The following is a 21810-nucleotide window of genomic DNA, read 5'->3' as shown; positions in this document are numbered from 1 at the left end:
GGCATCCTGTTTTTATCTCCAGCCCCATAAAGCCAGCAGAATCTTTGCTGATAATTTCCTGCACTGGCAGTGACTCTCAGTCTGGGCAAAGCATGAAATCTCACTCTTGTATTATGGCTAGAATCAGCAAATGATTTCTGATAGAAAAAAAGTATCTATCATCTGTTAGCTCACCTTCAGAGCGTTCCCTTTTTGGAATCTTGGAACCATTTACTTGGAACCCTAATTACTTGAGCAGTTCAAAATTTCTTTCAACATATATACATTTATTTTTATCCAGGTTTTCTTTTTTCTTTTCTTTTTTTTAACTTCTCAGTAGAACTTAGTTCTTCTTAGCTATTCTGTCATATTTGGAAACAGAGCACTCCATGATAATCTTTTTGTCTATTTTAATTATTTGTCTTGGTAATTACTACCCTTAACTGTCTGTACCTAAATTATTTATCCTCAGATGTCACCAGTGGAATTTTGCTTACTATGCTTACTCCAGTACAGCTGTCCATCATGTTATGATGGGATTCTGTCCAGATAAACCCATTGTAAAGTTTGAAAATAAATAAGCATTTAAGTAAAAATGCATTTAAAATATCTGTAGAATATTGGTTGTTTAACTTCACTATTGTGTGGCTGACTGGGAGCTGTGGATCACTGCTACTGCACAGCCTCATGAAAAAATATTTTACTATAATCGCTAGCTTAGAAAAAAATCAAAATTCAAAACACAGTTTCTATTGAATGCTTATCACTTTCACACCTTACTGAAGTTGAAAATCCTAAAGAAGACTATCTTTATGTCCAGTACCCTCTGTATTCACATTGTGTTTTGTGTGTGTGTGTGTTTGTGTGTGTATGTCTTTGTGTCTATAATTTCATGTCACCAACTATGGAAGAGTGAGTAGACAAAAGGAAAGTTTAGTCTCTAAGATCACAGAATTCCTGATAAAAGCAATAATTCACACTGGTCTCAGCATAGAACTCTTGCTATTAAAATTTATCTTGTTTGTAATCATCCTATAAACTTGTGGAGTCTAGCTCACTGTAATCATCCTATAAACTTGTGGAATCTAGCTCAGTGACTCTCCTCGGGACATTCTTCCTGCTGTGAAAGTAAATCATTGTCAGTCTGTTCATCCCTCCCTCATCATATTGAAAGTATCTTAGTGGGGTCTGTCTCTACTGCTTTATTATGATCTTCAGAGTAGGAAATGTACTCCCTCCCCTATGTTAGTTAGTTTTCTGTTTTGTTGCTGTAACTAATGCAATAACTAAATGCTTGAAGATAGTTTTTTTGTTTGCTTTTATTTTTTGGAGACATAATTCTTTTGTGTCATCTAGGCTGGTCTCAAACTCGTGGACTCAGTTGATCTTCCTGCTTCAGCCTCTCAAGTAACTAAGACTATAGGCACACAACTATAATGCCTGGCTCCTGAGACTGGGTATTTTATAATGAAAAGAGGCTTATTTAGCTCACCATTTAGAAGGCTGAAAATTCAAGATCATGTATTTCTAGCTGTTCAGCCTTACCTTTAGCTATCTGGTTTTGGATCACTTTGCATTTATACTGTTTGGAGTTCATTTAACCTCCTAAATGTATGTGTTTTGTTGTTGTTGTTTGTTTTTTTCTTCATTTTTCAAATTTTAATTTGTTATGACAGCAGAATGCATTACAATTTATATTACACATATAGAGCACAATTTTTCATGTCTCTGGTTATACACAAAGTAGAGTCACACCATTCATGTCTTCATACATGTACTTAGGGTAATGATGTCCATCTCATTCCACCATCTTTCTTAACCCCATACCCCATCCCTTCCCCTTCCTTCCCTTTTCCCCTTTGCCTATCTAGAGTTCATCTAATCCTCCCATGCCCCCACCCCCCCACCACATTATGAATTAGCAGCCTTAAATCAGAGAAAACATTCAGCATTTGGTTTTGGGGATTGGCTAACTTCACTTAGCATTATATTCTCCAACTCCATCCATTTACCTGAAATGCCATGATTTTATTCTCTTTCAATGCTGAAAAATATTCCATTGTGTATGTATACCACATTTTCTTTATCCATTCATCTACTGAAGGGCATCTAGGTTGGTTCCACAGTTTAGCTATTGTGAATTGTGGCTGTGTCCCTGTAGTGTGCTGTTTTTAAGTCCTTTGTGTGTAGACTGAGGAGTGGGTCAAATGGTGGTTTCATTCCCAGTTTTCCAAGGAATCTCCATACTGCTTTCCATATCGGCTACACCAATTTGCAGTCCCACCAGCAATGTATGAGTGTGCCTTTTCCCCCACATTCTTATCAACACTTATTGTTGCTTGTATTCTTAACAGCTGCCATTCTGATTGGAGTGAGATGAAATCTTAGAATGGTTTTGATTGGCATTTCTCTAATTGATAGAGATGTTGAACATTTTTTCATATATCTTTTTGATTGATTATATATCTTCTTCTGAGAAGTGTCTGTTTAGTTGGTTGGCCCATTTATTGATCGGGTTATTTGTTTTTTTGGTGTTAAGATTTTTGAGTTCTTTATATATCCTAGAGATTAGTGCTCTGATGTGCATGTGTTTCCAATTGTAGGCTCTCTGTTCACTTCACTGATTGTTCTTTTGCCGAGAAGAAGCTTTTTAGTTTGAATCCACCCCATTTATTGATTCTTGATGTTAATTCTTGTGCTATAGGAGTCTTATTAGGGAAGTTGGGGCCTAATCCAACATGATGGAGATTTGGGCCTACTTTTTCTTCAAATAGACACAGTGTCTCTGGTTTAATTTCTAGGTCCTTGATCACTTTGAGCTGAGTTTTGTGCATGGTGAGAGATAGGGCTTATATGTTGTTTTTTAATAAATGTATAAAATGTATGTTGTTTTTAAAATAAATTTGGAGGATTTTCAGACTATTTCTTTTTTTTAATTTTAACTTTTTAAGATTTCTTACATACATGATATTAGTGGAATGCATTACAATCATAATTATCCACTCACAACACCATTTTTCATAAAGTGTGTTCATGCCAAATTATGCCATTATACATGAGCTCTCTATTATTATTATTTTTTTGCATTACAATTCTTAATACACCTTTATACCACAATTTATCATATCTCTGGATGTATTTAATGTTTGTTGACCCCAAATTCTCATCTTCATACATGTATTTTGTATAATGATGAGGGTCTCCTTTTACCATCCATGCTATTCCCCTTCTCCTTCCCTTTCCCTCCCACCCCTATTCCCTATCTAGAGTCAGACATTATTTCTTTAAATATTTTTTCTACCTTTTTTGGTTTCTTTTTCTCTTGTTCCTATTGGGTAATGTCTTCCCAGGCTCTTCTGTTTGGCTGTTGCTTGTGGCAGCTCCTATTGCTCTAGCAGGCTGTACGTAATGTAGTTAATTCTAAATCCTTTTGATAAATGTCAGATCCCAAAGTCAGGCCTCAGTGGCACAGTGTTTGCTGAGCATGTAAAAGACTCTGGGTTCAATTCCCAGCACTACAGATATAAAATAAAATAGATGTCAGAGCCCAAACTAGTCCTTCAAGAGAGTTTCCAGACTGTCCAAGCACACAACCACAATTCTTTTAGAATAGGGTCCATATTGTTCTCTCTGGTACCAACACCTTCTACCAAAATTGTTGAAATGATTTTGTGGCTGAACACTGAACTGGGGAGAGGCTATAGTAAGCAGGTGTGTTAAAATGCCATAATGCTTTCTCACTGAAATTCAGTAGCTTCTTTCTTCATTAAGAATATACCAGTGGCCGTAAGTTTTTTATTAGATTTCAGAGTTCCAAAAAAAGTTAATTCTGACATGGTTTTTTTTTTTTTTTGCCTGCTTACTCATTGATTTTTGCAGAGGGATAGAGTTTTGGAATTCTCCACCATTTTTTATCACATCTGTGTGCATATTTATTACATCTCTGTGAACTTCTACCTAGAAAGTTAGGGACTCAACCATATGTAGAAAGAATATGAATTCATTTATTGATATAGTAATCAGTGAAATCTTCTGGGAAGGAGAGGAAATTTGATGGTGTGTGCATGTATGACATGTTTCTATTTTCGAATTATTTGAATTTTTTCTAATAAGATTAGGTAACTTGTATGTGTATGATGTATATTTGCAGAACATTAATTCTAACATATAAGATAATCTTGTATATTCTTGATTTTCTTTAATAAAAGCAGGCAATATCACACCTAAAATTCCTAAAACATGTATAGGTAGTCCCTGACTTAGGATGCTTTAAGTTATGATTTTTCAACTTTATAATATTGTGAAAGTGATATACATTCAATACTAATCATGCTGTGTACATTTAGTAGTAACCATTTTGAATTTTGATCTTTTCCTGGGATAGCGAAACACAATAAGATACCCTCATGATGTTGGGCTGTGGCAGCAAGCCACTGTTTCCATTCAGCCATGCAGGTAAATAACTGTTACTCTAGAGTATACTGTGTAATTAAGCTATCATGTTCAGTAGCTTAGATATTATTTTCAGTAGTATCACACGCATTTTCAAAAAGTCTATAATATTTTCAATATTTGATCGATTTATCAGGATGTAATACTATTGTAAGTCAAGGAGCATCTATATATACAATAGAATATTGAAGCAACCCTTTTTTGTTGATGTGCAGATTGATTAATAGGGGAAAAATAACAGAAATGATCACTGAAACGGACATTGGGAGATCATTTCTTTATTCTTTATACTATTATTTATCTAAACCGTTCAGTTTCTGTTAAGTCCATTTCTGTTTTCTTGATCCTCATTTATAAAATTCAGGCTTGGACAGATAGGTAAGGCCTGTTTAAGCCCTATAATATCTGAAGAGCAGCATGATTCTGTGGAAAAAGCATTGCCTGAGAAATTGTGTTGAACCACTTTTTAATTATCTTACTGCTTAAAATAAGCTTTTGGAACTGTCTAAATCTATTTCCTTATAATTGAAATTATCACCAACCATCCCAAAAAATTACCAAAGAATAAAGAAAGTTCCTAATACTTTATAATACAGTGGCCAAAATGTAGTTTGTTCACCATCATTCTTCATATCCCATCTTTGCAACCTTTTTATTCAGTTTGCTTTTTGTAGTTGATTCTGTCTTGCCTCTTGTGAATAGTGCTGCAGTAAACATGTGAGTGCTTCTAAGAATATCCCCGATGTCATCACCCTGTCCGTTTTTGTTTTGTTTGTGTTTTTTTGCCTGTCTGCTTGCTGATTATCCTATGATCCCCCTGTTCATTGTATTGTGCTGCAAGCATATCACATGATAGGAACTCTTTAGTATTTGAGTTGTAAATACATTTGGGTGAGTGCATTAGTGTAGAAGCCATTATTAAAAAGGGAAGGGACAAACAATCTAATTACAAAGAAGTAATTTAAAAATTGTTCCACTTGAAGTTTTCTTTGATGTTGTACCTAACACTCTATTGAAACCGGTCCCCCAGTCAGTCCCTAGTATTTTTATACTTAACATTCTCCATTTTAGTATATGGCACTGTCATCCTCCCAGTTCCTTAGGTCTCAAACTAGGATCTATCTTTGATTTCCCCTTCTTTTAATTTTATTCATTAAAAATTCTGTTAATCTAAAATATTTGCTTCAATTGAGGGGAACCTTTCCCTATCTTTTCTGGTATACCATTCATTATCTCCTCAGAATACTACTCTTAACTTCCTAATTAGTTTTCCTGCTTTTATTCCTCCCTCTCCTTTATTTTCATGAATCCTTTGTTCTGAATTAATACTATATAAATTACAGGGTTTTTTCCTGTTTTTCTTTTGATACTAGGGATTGAATTTAAGGGTGCTTAACCATTGAGCTACATCCCTAGCCCTTTTTGAGGCAGGGTCTCGCCGAGTTACTTAGGGCCTCTGTGAGAGGCTGAGACTGGCCATGAACTTTCGATCCTTTTACCTCAGCCTCCTGAGTCTCTGGGATGACAGGTGTGCACTGCCATGCCTGGCTAAATTACACTGTTTTCCCCCTGAATGAAATTTTTCTGTGAAATCAACGACATTGGACTCCTTTTTCTTGAAGTATTCTCAAATCCTTTCCTGCCCCAGGGCATTTGTACTTGCTGTTCTTTTTTCTCAGTTACAGACATCTCTTGGCATTTCTACCTATTCTTATTTTTGGTTCTTCAAGGAAACCTTGTTACCCTATCTGAAGTAGCCTCTGTGCTATTTAATTGAAAAAATTTTAGCCATTTCATAGCAATTGCACCATCCTCTTTTAATTTACTAGTTTCTTATCTAGCTTAATATTTATTTAGTTATTATACTTTTTTTTCACCAAAATGTTTCTTGAACTTGAAGAATATATTGTAATATATATATTAGAATATATTATAAAGCTACTTTTAAAAATACCTATAGATGAATATTTTATAATGACTTAAGCAATTTTTTTTTCCTTTGAAAAAATTTTAAATCAGGTTTTGAATCAGCTGTTTTCTTGTTTATAAGAATCAGATGAATATGTTTTCCTCACTTATGTATTTCAAAACTAAGTCCTGGCCCACTGATTTTGTGCCTTAAAAATAACTTATTTCAGCCAGGCAGGCGCAGTGGCAAATGCCTATATTCCCATCAGCTTGGGAGGCTGAGGCAAGAGGATCACAAGTTCAAAGCCAGCCTCAGCTAAAGTGAGGGTGCTAAGCAACTCAGTGAGATTCTGTCACTAAAGTACAAAATAGGGCTGGGAATGTGTCTCAGTGGTTGCATATCCCTAAGTTCAATCCCCAGTACCCTCCCCCCCTCTGCCCAGGTTTCATACTTTTACTTAGTATTTTATCCAGTTGACTTATTTTGTCACACTCTTATAAGAGTTGTTTTGATTTGACCTGCAAATTCAGTTTTAAGACGTGAATTTTTTTTGCACATACTGAAGTGCTATAAAATTCAGAACCATTATATAGAGGTTTTTGTTTTTCTTCTTGATTCATGTATCTTTGGCTAAAAAGTAACTCGAGTGAACTTATCTCCTCCACTCAACAGTTATGAGGGAAGCATACATATTTTACACATCTGGAAATGAAATTTTACCTTTAAAAATGAGCAAAAACATGATTTATTGTAAAACTCTTGTGCTATAGCCTTTTCCCCACTTAGAATTCTATAGTGATTATTTTATTTTTCTTAAGGCTTTTAGCAGTTAGTAGAAATATGAGGCCATATTGATTTTCTTTTTAAAGAATACATATTTGTAATTTTTTTCTCATTTGAATTTCATAAAAATGTATTTCAGTGGTGGTTTCTGATTTTATTTGATTATTGAAGAGTTCAGTCATACCAACCAAGTTCTTTATTCAGCTTGAGAGTATGCTTCTTTAATATTTGATTTGTTACTGCTTTTCCATTTGCTTTTGATAGAATAATTACTTGCTGAGTAATTCTGATTTTGTTCTGTCTTCAATATTTTTTACTGTTTTATCATTTTCTCTGGGTTTTATACTGATGTGATGTTTTTCCCCAATGTTGAATTTCTTCACATACAGATTTTTAATGTGCTTCTTTGTTCATAGTTTTACATGTTTTTATATTTTCTTTAGCTCTTTTATTTCTGAGTGTCTTTCAGACAGCTTTTTTCAGTCTTGGTTTTTTCATCTTATATTTTTCAGTAGAATAAAGAGAAAGCAAAACTTTCTCTGCATTTTGGTTGATGTCCTTTTTTTCTTTTCCTAATATTTTCCCCTCATTGGAGGCATGTTATTTTCTTCACTTATTCTTAAGTTAAAAGCAGGTTCTTCAGTCTTAAATCCTTTGGTAGGAATGTAATTTTGAAACACTATTACTTCTATAAAGTATGGTATTTATGTATGGTATTTAGCTCTTTAGTAGACTTTTCAAGTTGCAAAACTTCATCTTTTCAGTAATATTCTGACCAGGTTATAAGAAAACTTTATGATATAGTACATCTCAGTGAGAAGCACTCTGATAGAGACAGTCTTATCAGTGAGCCTGTTTGTCAGAGATAGATGTAGACTTTTGTAGAAATCTTCATGAAAACTGGAATCTGACAGATGAGTAACTATTTATAATGATAACTTTGTAACTCCTTTGGTTTTCATAAATAGCTCAAGGAAAAGGTGAATCAGATATCAATATCATTAAAGTTTCATGATGTGATCTTAACTCTTAAGCTATGTGGGCCTTGTTTTGTGAATTTTATACATATATATATAAAATTAAAAATGGACATTTATATTTATGTAAATGCACATATATTTGGAAAACTTTCTTGAAAAAATAATGTCTTGTCTATAAAAGGTTTGTAGATTTCAAGTGTCATATGTTACAAGGCCTTATGATTTCAATTCTTAAAAATTATTAAAATTATTTGAAATCCTTAGTCCTCCAAATCTAATTTTGAATTATTACTCATGTATCTTTCTTCTTGATTCTGTCAAACTTTTAAGAATTTATTTTCTTTGTAGGTAGAGTACTCAGCTGTGTGGGTTACTGCATAAATCATAAAAGACTATAATAAGGTGATAATGTCTCGGGAACCCAGCCCACCTCTGCCTGGAGATATGTCCACTGGTCCTATAGCAGAAAGCTGGTGTTACACACAGGTATATGCTCTTAAAAAAAAAATTTATGTCTTTTATAAATGTTACAGTATCTTAAGAACATTATTATAAAACACTCTGGTATAGTTATTAGAAGGGATGAAGAGTGAATCATATTATATTTAACATGTGACAAGTTAAAAGCATAGAATCATTATAAAAAGTGACTTTCTGAATCTCTAGGTTAAAGTAGTAAAGTTTTCCTACATGTGGACCATTAATAACTTCAGTTTTTGTCGAGAGGAAATGGGTGAAGTGTTAAAAAGTTCAACATTTTCATCTGGCCCAAGTGACAAAATGAAATGGTAAGATTTTTGTTTAGTTTGGATTGTTTTTTGTTTTTGATATGATTATCAGCTCCTTATGGTTTCTTGTTATTGTTGCTTTTAAGGGGGTGGCTGTTAGTATGATCTTATATTAAATTGGTAATAAGTTCCTAATGGTATGGAGAAATGTAAATAACTGAATATTTACAGGAGTGTTATTTGTAATGTTAACAGATGACTTCAGTATTGCCTCTCTTTTGCATGCTTCAAGTATAATATTCCTCCAAGTGAGCCTATTGTTTTATTTTAGGTGCCTGAGGGTAAACCCAAAGGGATTAGATGATGAAAGTAAAGACTACTTGTCCTTATATTTGCTTTTAGTCAGCTGCCCCAAAAGTGAAGTTCGAGCAAAATTCAAATTTTCTCTTCTGAACGCTAAAAGGGAAGAAACAAAAGCAATGGGTAAGTGATTTGCAAATCTAGTGAAGAAGTCTCTGTAGGGCCCCCTCCCCTGACTAAAATCTACCTAGCCCAAAATGTTTAATGTTCATTTTTAAGTTTTAGCACAAAGCCGTAGTTGTTTTGCTAAGTCTTATACTTCATAAGACCTCAAAGAGCAGTTAATATTTTTACTTCTTCATGTCTTGAAATTACATTAACTTGTCATTTGAAAATATAGTTGGCTGTTAGGAAAAAGTGCCTTGTTCAGTACCTGGCAGATATAATAAAGTGTTCAAGAAATACTTCTCCCATTTCTTTTTTGCCAGGTAATAAAATCTGGAGAACAATGCAGAAGAGATGGAATGCCCCAGTATTTTGTCACTAGAATTTTTTTGAGCAGTGAACTCAATACTGACCAAAAGAAAATCAGTTCTTAGAATCAGGAACTATTAAATTCAGTCCAGGATCCACATATTGTCACCTGGAGCTTCATAATAAAATAATAATAGAATATTATAGAAAATGTAGTATGTATAATAGGAAAATATCTCATGAATTGACACGTTAAATTTTAAATATTTTCTGAAGTGAATCATAGAATCAAGTAACTCACTCAAAAAAAAGTACACCTTTTAAATAGTATCTTTTATTGTTGAAGGAACATATATTTTCACAAATGTCTGTATTTAAGATAGTGGAGTATTTTGGTTATTAGATTACTGGTTTTCTGCCTTGATTTTTTTTCTCCATACAAGATGATGAATACTTTCTATAAAGGATCTTGTTTTTTCATAGTACATATTTGTTGTACAGTACTGTAGGCACCTGAAACATTTATTTTGGATATTTATTCATAAAATTATACTAAAATCATCTTTTGAACTTCAAAAGTTTTTTTATGGGATGAGATAGTTATGTCTAAAGACTTAGTAAATACTACTTTTATCTTTTTTCACCAGTTTATGATTTTTTCTGTAGTTTAGTAAAGCTTAAATCAATGGGATGGATATGCCAGGAAAGCTTAAAAGATTTTGAGTGATATAGAGTATACGTTTTTAAGGGGAGAAGCAGAAACAAGAAATATGTTTCTAATAAAGTTCTGATATTAGATAATGAATAGTATGCTTTTCCAACATATTTGGTTCTATTTTAATTTAGGCTCAAGATTGTTAAAAAGATCTCCATGAGATTTTATTTGCTTTTCTTCTTAAGAGATTCAGAGTCTGAAATTGAGCTCACTCACTGATCATGACCAAAATTTGAGTAGCAATGTGATCTGTTTTCTCAGACTCAATACTTAATGTAGGAACACATATCTAGAATTTTTATGATGCATGTATTAGCCAAGTGCTATGTTTGTATATTTCATTTACCTTTGCTATCATTAAAAAAATGTCTCTTGGATACTTATTTTATTTAAATTTCTGTTTTCCACCAGAAAGCCAAAGAGCATATCGATTTGTGCAAGGGAAGGACTGGGGATTTAAAAAATTCATTAGAAGGGATTTTTTGCTTGATGAAGCTAATGGTCTTTTACCAGATGACAAGCTTACATTATTTTGTGAGGTGGGTATATTTTATATTACAAAAAACCATGGTTATATTTGGTGATGTGGTAAATATGTAAACTAGATTTATATTGGGTACTTAAAAATTAAGTAATTGATATAAGGTTTCATTTGTAAATGCTTGATCAGAAAATGGGAATTAAATTATCTTAGAAATCACTTTGGGTGCCCCAGTCTGAAAAAATTCTTTCATATCACTGGCTGCGAATTGTATATGTATATGTATATTAAATTTTTCTTTCTTTTGAAGAAAGGACATGCATATTTATCATAGTTTGAAAGTTTTCAGTGTTTAGCTGTCAGTAATTTATACTTATGATTTGTCGTAATGTGAGGTTAGAATTTGCTTCCCTCATTATTATCATTAAGTAGTTTTGTCTATATGAATTTCTGAAGTTCATCTAAAGAGTGAATTCATGGGTGATATTGTTACTAGTATAGTTTATTGAAATACTTAAGGCAATTGATAATTTATATAAGAAAGCCAGTTGAAAATGATGTAATCAAGCTATCTGACATAAAATACCTATATATGTAAAGTACATATATATGTAAAGTAGGGATTGAATCCATGGGTTCTCTACCCCTGAGCTACATCCCCAGCCCTTTTTATTTTTTATTTTGGACAGGGTCTCTTTAAGTTGCAAAGACTTGAACTTGCGATCTTCTTGCCTCATCCTCCCAAGATGCTGGGATTATCATTAAATGTGTTAATAAATTAATGTGGACAGCTGAGTGTCTTAGAATGACAATAACTTCCTTAATTGATATGTTAGTTTTTACCTCTTTATAGTGAATGTGCAAAATTTCTTGGTAAGATTATAATTAAGTGTGTGTCAAGTTGTATCATAATCAAATATGTGTCACAGTTGAAATCTGGCTTTAGACATGATATAGTTTGACTTATTTTCACTTGGATAAGGTAAATGAACTATATAATTAGTTACAAATGAATCTTGTAGTTGATATAGCACATACCACAGTCTCTTGAGCAAGGTTAAATTATTTGAGGGGAAAAATAAACTAAAACATTTGCTACCAATAGGCAGGTATTCTAAGTAGCATTCTAAATAAACATGGTTTACAGAATTTAAAAATTTTAACACCCTTAATGTAGAATCTTCCAGAATTTTAGCATTTTCTTAAATTTGAATGTGTTAATTTTTTTAGATGTCATCTTAAAATTTAAGGGTCCTTAGGTTATTTAATCCAATTTAAACTAAAAGTTTGGTACATGCTAAGCAAATACTCTATGTCTTCTGTGAATGACTCTTTTTATAAAATAATCCTTTTTTGAGAATTGAAATATTACTTGCAGATTTTTCCTAATTGTATTATACTGGAACCTAGACAACCAAGAAATTCAGAATTAAGGCTGAAATTAAGTTTATGACTTTTTGATATATTTTTTGAAATATGCTTGGTATCCAGATTTTTAATAATACATGCTAGTAACCCCCTAAAAGTAGAACTCACTGTTTCAGGCATTTTTTAAGTTGGCATTGATCCGATCCCATTTTACATTCTGAAATATGCACTTTAAAAAAAGAAAAACTAATTTAGACATTTATACTCTGGGCATCATAATTGGCATAGGTGGGCAAAAAAGTGCTTTAAAATAATATTCTTCATGCCCTCTATCATTTCTTCTACCCCTCTCATGGATGCCCTTCCTTCTACAGCATCTCCAGCACTGCTTGCAGAAGAGGAGGAAGCATTGCACTGCCCCACCTAAAGAACTGCCTCCTCTCCCTCCCCTGCAAGTGGTGCTGTAGACAGGTAAGGCAGGTGGGGCTAACCTGTATGTGCAAGACATAGCTTAATCTTGCAAGGTCCATATAGTGGCTCTACTGGCCAGAGGTAGGTGGATATTTCTGTATCCTCTCTCCAGAAGTGATGCAGAATGCAGGAATTGATGAATAAAAAGGGAAAATAGAGCTGGTTGGATTAATCTTTGAAACCTAAAAGATTTTAACTACTCTTATAATCTATGGACCCATGCAATTCCATAATATACAGAAAAATATATGTATATGGATAAAATAGATATGCAAGGAGCGTTCCATAAAGTTAAACTAATTTTTTGTTTGTTTGTTGTTGGTTGATTGGCTGACTTTTTGTTTTTGTGGTACTGAGGATCAAACCCAGGTCGTTGTACATGCTAAGTAAATACTTTTTTGCACATGCTAGGCAAATACTCTACCACTGAGCCACATCCCTAGCACAAACTAATTTATTTTTAAGAACACATCAGGGTTTTTTTTTTTTTTTTAATCTTATTTTTCCCTAGGATATAAGGTGCCTTTCTATTTAAAAATACTTGTGGTTGTGGGTGGGAGTTGGGTATTTATTTTATTGGTAAAATGAAAAGTTGACTACACTATTTCTGTTTCCTGAAGGTTAAAAACTCTTGAGACCCACTGTTCTAGAAAACAATATAAAGTTGGACTGTTAAAGGTTTCTTGCTTTGGAACCAGTGTGGAGTGGGCTGTAGGTAGTTGATTAGAGTTCAATATTGTAGTATTGTGCAGCTTTGGAAAATCCTATTTTAGGATTAGTTTGAAGAATTCAGATTTTCAAAAACTGATATTGGTATTCACTTTACATACTGGAGAACAATCAGAGTTTCAGGAGAATCACAGAGGAGATTAGATACCTCAAATGTCCACATTCAGTCTAAATTATATTTCAGGGTTGAGCCAGATGCATGTTTGAAAAATGACTATCAAATGAATTAAATCAGAAAAGAGTCTCAGCCTTCTTCCTGAATTTTTAATCTAGGTTCCATTAGTAAGAGTGTTCATAACCTGTTTTGAATCTGTAATAGAGAAAACTAAATTTTTATCATTTTTTAAATTATAGATGTCAGGAAAACAGTGATCAGAAATCTATACATATCAATTTTTAATTAGGTCATTAATTTCTGCTCTATAAATAGTCCCATGAATACTCTAAGGAGTATGAAATGTTAATTATGTGTCTTAGTTCAAATACGTGATTGCTGTTGTAGTAGTTAAGTAGATAGGTATGTCAATAATACAAATCTTTCTGAAATAGGATGTTTTATACAGAATATAAATATAATATTAATATGTATGCCTTATAATAATATCCATATTTTTTCATCCTTTTTTCTGTTACCTGTTTTTGCCAAATTTTTATTTGGCAAATATGTTATTTTGAATTAATAGGCAATAAATAGCATTTAAGAAACTTGGCTAAGTTAAATATATCATCACATTTTATGATTCTGCTGCATACTTTATACAAGTAATTGAATAGATCCAGTTCTTTCTGCCTATAAACTTTAAGAACAATGCTTGATAAGAACAAATAAATACTGTCTGTATACTAAAACACTGATCACTAAACCTTGAATGTTGACACCAACATTTCTGGTTTTGTATATCATTAGCTTATAATATGTAGTGGAACAGAGCAATCAGATAAGGATTAGTGAAGTATTTGTTTCCTGTATTATAATTACTAAAATTGTAGAGAATGTTAATGATTAAAAGCTATGAGATAGGAGAACTTCTATTAGTGGATTTATTTCCATACACAATATCTTGACCCCCATATTTAGAAAAACATCTATAAGATTATTGTAATAATTGCTTTTGATCATACTTATGTTATAAAGCATTACCACTAATTTTAAATAATATGTAAAAGTATTGTTTAGCATAAGAGCTATAAAAAAGGAATCTGGAGGTTTAGGTCTAGTTTTTTTTCTAATAAACTAGCAATGTGATTTAGGCTACTTCATTAGTTTGTCTTGATCTGACTTCGAAATCTCTGTAAAATAAGGTGAACGGATTAGCTGATTTCCTATGATACATAAGGTTCCAAAAGATTAATATGTCATGAGAAAATGTGTTAGTAAAAGTATTTTCTGGGAAATAAGAGTCTTCTAATTTTTTCTTAGAATTGTTCATTAATTCATGCAAGATATGTGTTTCCACATCTGAGTGGATCATGACTTCAAACTTTTTACACTGGACTTTTGTTATGCTTTGTATGCTAATATGTTGTTAGTAGTCTGATCCAATTTATCCATTTCTAATTTATATTTTCTGCATAGGTTGTACTATGTATATGTGTCCTTAATTATAACTTATAAAAAATGAGTACAACTATCACTACATAACAAATGACCCTAAAATATAGCATCTTAAAATAATAGATAACTAATATAGGACCTTTTATTTAATTTAAAATAATGGTTCATTTACTTTGAAACATTTGCTTTATTAGTTGAAGTAGTATTTTCTTTATTTTATTAATTATAAGTTGAAATTTCCAGTGTAACATAATAAAATACCTTTTCTTAAGAGTGTTGTAAAACAGTTCGGTGTGGTGGCCCACAAGTATAATACCCAGACTTGGGAGGCTGAGGTGGGAGGATCACAAGCTCAAAGCCAGTCTCAACAACTTAGTGAGACCCTGTTTCAAAATAAAAAGAGCTGGGGATGTAACTCAGTGGTAAAGCACCCCTGGATCTAACTCCCAGGAAGAGTGAAAGAAAAGAAAAAATGTGGCATGGAAGTCTGAGTTAATATTGTTTTAGGATTTGGGTCCAAATGTAGTCATCTTTAATGGAGGTAATTTAGCATATATTATGTTGAAATTTACATAAAAGCAATGTTGTAATCATACCAACTTTTATTTACTGGTTATTTCATAGGTAAATATATATAACAGTCTGCAAATTGAACTAAATTATGTTTGTATTGCTCTTGCTGTTGATTTTCCATAGAAGACTTCCATGGACTTGAATGTTACAGTTGTTGTTTTTTTGGAATTATTTAAATCAGTTCTGCTATACTTGAAACTTATAGGAACCACACTTTAAAAACTTCCCAGTTTGTATATAATAAACTATAAGTTTGTAATTTTTACTGTAAAAGTCATTATTTTTTACATATATTTTACTTTTACATATATTTTACTGTAAAACATTATATATTATATTTTATACATATAATACATCCATTGTATGTATAAAATATGTGAAAAAGTAATATCTTCATCCACCTCCCCAAAATATCATCTCCTTTGAATTGGACATCATACTGTGGCTATTATGTTGAGAAATAGTTTTTGTAATTATAATAAGCTTTCCAATTAATTGATAAGCTATTCATTTGCATAAAACGTCACTATTGACAAAGCTCTAGTTTGTTTCTAATATTTCCGGTATTATCTCTCTCCTTTATATTCTTAAATTCAGTTCCACAGTATTAGTGTTTTGATCAGAAGTACACTGGATTATCCAAATGATTTTTAAGATAAATATTTTAAGCATAGACATAGTAACTCATTATTCACACTAATTTCTTAAAGTTTTTTTCTTGCTGTCTCTTTTTTAATTAGGTTAGTGTGGTCCAAGATTCAGTAAACATATCAGGACATACAAATACAAATACTTTGAAGGTGCCTGAATGTCGATTAGCAGAAGATTTAGGTAATCTCTGGGAAAACACAAGATTTACAGATTGCAGTTTTTTTGTGAGAGGACAAGAATTTAAAGCTCATAAATCTGTGCTTGCAGGTACTTTCTACTTTTGGAAATTTTGTTAGTATATTTTTTAAATAAATTTGTGTACTGAATAATGATGCTTAATCTTTTTACAGCTCGATCCCCAGTTTTTAATGCAATGTTTGAACATGAAATGGAAGAAAGCAAAAAGGTAAACATGACTTAAAGGCTTAATATTTAATTTATACTCATGTAAAATAAGGGAATGTATATTTTCAAAATTAACAGTGCACTGTGCATGTCTTCATTGCTATACTGTGGTAAGTAGGGAAATTTTTAGAAACAAATAGATTGGAGAGGAGATATCTGCTGTAATAGAACAAAAGATGTAGCTTAATGTGAATTGTTCAGTGTATTCCAGGAAATCGCTATCATGATGCCCATGTGGGTAGTCGTTATCGTGAAGAACTTTTCAGGAACTGGGGATATAGCTCAGTGGTAGAACCCTTGCTAAGCATGCACAAGGCCCAGGGTTTGCTTTCCAGCACAACAAGGGATGAGGGAGGAAAAAAAAAGATTCTTTTTCTGGTCCATAATAGAAAGGTCTCTGGTTAAGATGGATATGACCCCTTTCTAGACTTTTCAGGTTAATTTTGCAATTTGTTTTCTAGCAACAAAAATATCTGCATTCTGTTCACCACTAGAATATTTATTTGATTTAACAAAAAGGACATAGGACTTCCACTAGACAATTTCTAAGTTTATTCATGTGGCCCACCTTTGTTCTTTATGCAGAACTGGAAGCTGCAGTGAAATAATGGCTTTCTTTCCTCTCATGGTTAACCTAGGGAGATGCTGTGATCAACATTCTGATCACTTCTAAGTGAGGAAATAACAGTGGTGTCAAGTATTGTTGGCAGCAAGGGTTAGGAAAGTTTGGTATTGTTTAGTGTTAGATGTTTAACTTTATTGATGTCAGGAGACAAATGAAATATGAAGATTCATAAATGAAAAAGCAACTAGTCCTCTTTGGATGTAAGTGTCTCAAGTAAGCAAGGAAATGCCAGTAGATAATATTATATGTCATTTTTGCAAAAGGGGAAGTCATGAGGTAGTGTGCTCTCTTATTATATCAAAAACCTTCTGTCCCTGCTTTTGCTTAATGTTGGTTATATGATCTTAGGCATTGTATTAGGACCCAGAAATTCAACAGGGAAAAAGTTACTAAAGTGCAGAAATTGTACACAGATGTATTTTGTTTGGCTTAAGATTTTATTTGTTTGTTTTTAATTATTGAGAAACTGGTATAAGCTTATATACCCTCATGACAGTGCATTACTTGGTCTGTCAGGGTGTGGGCTTTCCAACTGGTCATGGTTCCCACCCACTTCTCACACAGTATATTCTTTTCTCTTAAACTTGTCTGATTAGTTTGCCTGATTCCCTTACTGAAGATTTACTTAGTTTTAGAAATATCTGTATATGTATATTTAAGTGATAAAGTACTTTTATACAGATTTGAAGTTTTAAAATTACTGTCAGAGATTCATTTATATTTATGTATTCTTTAACTTTTTTTTGTGTTGTTTTCAATATTAGAATCGAGTGGAAATAAATGATTTAGACCCTGAGGTTTTTAAAGAAATGATGAGATTCGTTTACACAGGGAAAGCACCAAATCTTGATAAAATGGCTGACAACTTGTTGGCAGCTGCAGACAAAGTAAGTAATTAGGCTTTAAGGAGCTGAAAAATATCCTCAAGCTTGATGTATATAGAAAGCTATCATCAAATGAAAATTCCAAACATCTTGAAATATTGAGTTAATTTATACTTAAGATGGCTCTTGAGAGTTTTATGAAATAGCATACAGTGGGATAATATGGAAATTAGATTGTTTGGAAAATCAATAAGACAATAATACCTTGATTCAAGAAGAACCAGGTTTTTTTTGTTTGTTTGTTTTTGTTTTTGTTTTTCAGGGAAGATTAAGCTTTAAACAACTCTTTTGAGTGTATATTTACTCCCTTTAGAAGAACACACAATACTTTATAGATTTTATTGCAGTTTTCAGGTAGTCTTAAGATTTTGCATATGACCTTTGTTTTTTACAAAACAGAGAGAATATTGTCAATTTAATTCTCCATATTTGTAGATTTGTTTTTTATTATGACAGCATAGGAGGAGGAAAAATAAAGTTTACAATATGATGATTTTCTGTTTGTAAAGATGATTACTTGAAGGTAAGGGAACTGCAAATACATCAGAAGATCTTAAAGCCAGTGCTTCTCAATCTGAAAATCACATTCAATATATATCTGACTTTTGTATTCATACTATGAAAAGAACTCTTCAAATTCAATTATAAAGAAAACATTATTTCTATAAGTGGACAAAATGTTTGAACAGACACATATTGAAATAAAATAATGAAGTATATTATATATGCCCAATGCCATTAGGAAAATATAAATAAAGTCATGGTGTACCTTGACATATGTGTTGTAATGGCTAAAAATACCAAGTATTATCAAGGATATGGAAGAATTAGGATTCTCAAATACTGCTCATCAAAGTACCAAATGATACATCCACTTTGGAAAATTGGCACTTTCTTCAAAAGTTAAATATAAACCTACCTATGAACCAGTAAGTCCTCTCTTAGGGTTTTACTCTAGAAAAATGAAAACATAAGTCCATGTAAGACTTGTATATTCACGTGCATACCAGCTGTGTTTGAAATAGCTAAGACTGGAAACAACCCAAATGTTCATCAACAGTTGAATATATAAATTCTGGTAAAATATTCAATAGAATACTATTTAGCAATAAAAGTGAATGAACTACTGATTTACAGCCATTGACATGCATGAATCTGAAAATAGTTGCACCGAGTGGTAAGAGCAAGACAGAAACAAATACATGCTGTCTGATTTCATTTATTGAAAACTTCAGAATATGCAGTCTAATAGAAATAGTGATAGAAAGCATATCAAGAGGTATTGCCTGGGGTACAGTGAGAGGGAAGGACTACAAAGAGGTAGTGGGAAACGTTGGGGGATGATAGGCATATTCTCTCTCAGGAATGGTTGATGGTTTTATGGCTGAGTATAAAGCTGCAGTAAAATGTTATATTATGTGTCCACTAATAACTTTTAAAAGAATTTTTAGTGGTGGCGAATATGATTTCTTTGACATTTAATGAATTCATTATGTAAGCTTGAGTAGTGGCACAATGCAATGTACTGAATGGCACACTCTAGGTATGAAATAGTAGAGAAGTAAAATATACTCTTTAGGAATATTGAATAATAAGGCAGCTTGTAGCATAACTCCTACTTTGAAAACACTGTATTTTGCATTTAGGTAGATTGAAATTGCCTAAAGCAAACTGGTCTTTCTCCTAAATGGACGCATTTGTTCATATTTTCTTCATTTTAATGAAAACAATGACTTAATGACTTTTCAAATAACTTTAATTCAAATAATAATCTGCTTTATTTTCTAAGTTACAGATATTATGTATTTGAAAACCTAGTAGCTGAAGTAAATGTTTAATGATTATTTTTCTTTTGAATAGTATGCACTGGAACGACTGAAGGTCATGTGTGAAGAAGCTTTGTGTAGTAACCTCTCAGTAGAAAATGTTGCTGATACCCTTGTCCTTGCAGATTTGCACAGTGCAGAACAGTTGAAAGCACAAGCCATAGACTTTATTAATAGGTGAGGTATGCTTGTATTTCATTGGGCATGACACCTTCAACATTTTATCACTGGACTTTTTTTTAAGTGTGTTTAAATCTTCAATGCAGGTGCAGTGTACTTCGACAACTTGGGTGTAAAGATGGGAAAAACTGGAACAGCAAGTAAGATGACATCAGTTTCTGATCTGCATAATGAAATTAAGTGTTTGCATAGCCTTTTGTTCTTCTACCTTAAGTATGAATCCAGATGTTAGTTATAAGAAGCAAATCTGCTAGTTATTTTTTAAAAATTATTTAATCACTTAGTGGATTCCTGAGGCTATGCTCCCTTGTAGATCAGCTTCTAATGCACACTGAAATGGATGCCCTAATTTCTTAAGCACATATGCCACATGGTATATACTGAGTCCAAGTATTACTAAGGACTGCTAGAGATCTAGCCTCTGCCCCTTCAGAAAGCATTGCTAAAAATTGTGAGAAATATTCACTTAGTCCAATGAAGAATATATTCTTCATATTTGCTTTGAAAGGTTTTACATTTAGTGGGAACTCACTGTTCCTTAGGTTAGTCAGTCAAGTATCTTGAATCATAAGCTATTAGGTTGAGCTTCCTAATATTCCCAAACTGGTAGCAATTTGATTTTTCTTTTCCCTGGTAAATGTATAAGGGGATGAAGGCTTATCATGTTCTTCTAAGCATAGATCTTTGAATATGAACTCTTGGAACTTATTATACCCTACTTCTTAAAAACTTTCTTATTTTTAAGGTAACTTTTCTATATCTTTGCAATTTTTTAAATCAAAAAGGGAAAGTAGTTGATAGTTTGAAGATTCTGCATTTGTTTTGATTAGTTTTACCTATGAACCCTTAAATTCTATTTTTTTAAATTATCAAGAGATGGTATATAAAAGCAAAAAAGAGGACAGTGTTAGACATTTAAATGAATTTGTTTGTTCACTTAATTATTTCCCAATACTTCCATCTACTTTGATATATATGAAATTGATTAGCTGAAATCCTATTAGTTTCTGAATTTTGTTTCCTGGAAGTAAGAAGTAGTTGACTATTTTTAAATCATTGGTTGTCCTGTATATTGCTCAGTTCATAATTCAATTTCAACATGATATATGTCCCTAGGGGGCAAAATAATTTTGAATTTTGGATTTAGAATGTCTGTATTAGCAGCAAATGACAATTCTTTGATCCTTTCTAATTATACGTTTGCAATAGATTTTTATGAAATTAATGAATGAAAAGGTCAGGTATATTAAAAATTTTCTGTGGTTATAAACAATTAGGTTTTAGACATAATGACACACTAGTAACTTGATTTTTGACAAGTAAAAATTTGTTTTTTGATATCTGCTAATTTTAGTTTAACATTTACCTAGCATTTTTTGTCTCAAGCACCATGCTTATGTGCTACAGATAAAAAGGCCTTTGAGGGAAAAATCTTTGTTCTTTAGAAATTTATCCATTGGAGATAGATACACAAATATATCATTTCATTATAATATGGTAAGTAATATAGAAGAGGATGTGTACAGACATTGAAATTTAGGGATGGCTTTCCAGAGTTGAGTTTTTAAAAAAATGAACTAGAGTTAGCAGAACTAAGAAGGAAGTAGTAGTAGACATTAATTAAAGACAGAAAGTATAGCATGGACTAAAGTATAGAAGTATGAAGCAGTTGATCGTTTGACAGATTCTTTTATTATTCAATAAATATCCAATTCTCTATGCTTAGTACAGAGAATATAGTG

General features: G+C 32.2%; 1 protein-coding gene across 2 annotated transcripts in view; it reads left to right on the top strand.

Moving 5' to 3' along the window:
- Spopl (speckle type BTB/POZ protein like) overlaps positions 1–21810 on the top strand; it is a 56236-nt gene that overhangs the window by 28093 nt on the left and 6333 nt on the right. The window contains exons 2-10 of one of the 2 annotated variants that reach the window (XM_071619214.1): positions 8456–8589; positions 8770–8891; positions 9163–9314; positions 10732–10859; positions 16238–16415; positions 16499–16554; positions 17943–18065; positions 19923–20065; positions 20155–20208. In XM_071619214.1, coding sequence (XP_071475315.1) covers positions 8512–8589; positions 8770–8891; positions 9163–9314; positions 10732–10859; positions 16238–16415; positions 16499–16554; positions 17943–18065; positions 19923–20065; positions 20155–20208 — 1034 coding nt within the window. In that variant the 5' untranslated portion in view covers positions 8456–8511. The remainder of the gene's footprint in view (positions 1–8455; positions 8590–8769; positions 8892–9162; positions 9315–10731; positions 10860–16237; positions 16416–16498; positions 16555–17942; positions 18066–19922; positions 20066–20154; positions 20209–21810) is intronic. The other variant, XM_071619215.1, reaches the window with a different exon arrangement.

The sequence above is a fragment of the Marmota flaviventris genome, chromosome 11, assembly GCF_047511675.1.
Source record: "Marmota flaviventris isolate mMarFla1 chromosome 11, mMarFla1.hap1, whole genome shotgun sequence".
Classification (NCBI taxonomy): domain Eukaryota; kingdom Metazoa; phylum Chordata; class Mammalia; order Rodentia; family Sciuridae; genus Marmota; species Marmota flaviventris.
This window is presented reverse-complemented; position numbering and strand designations above follow the sequence as displayed.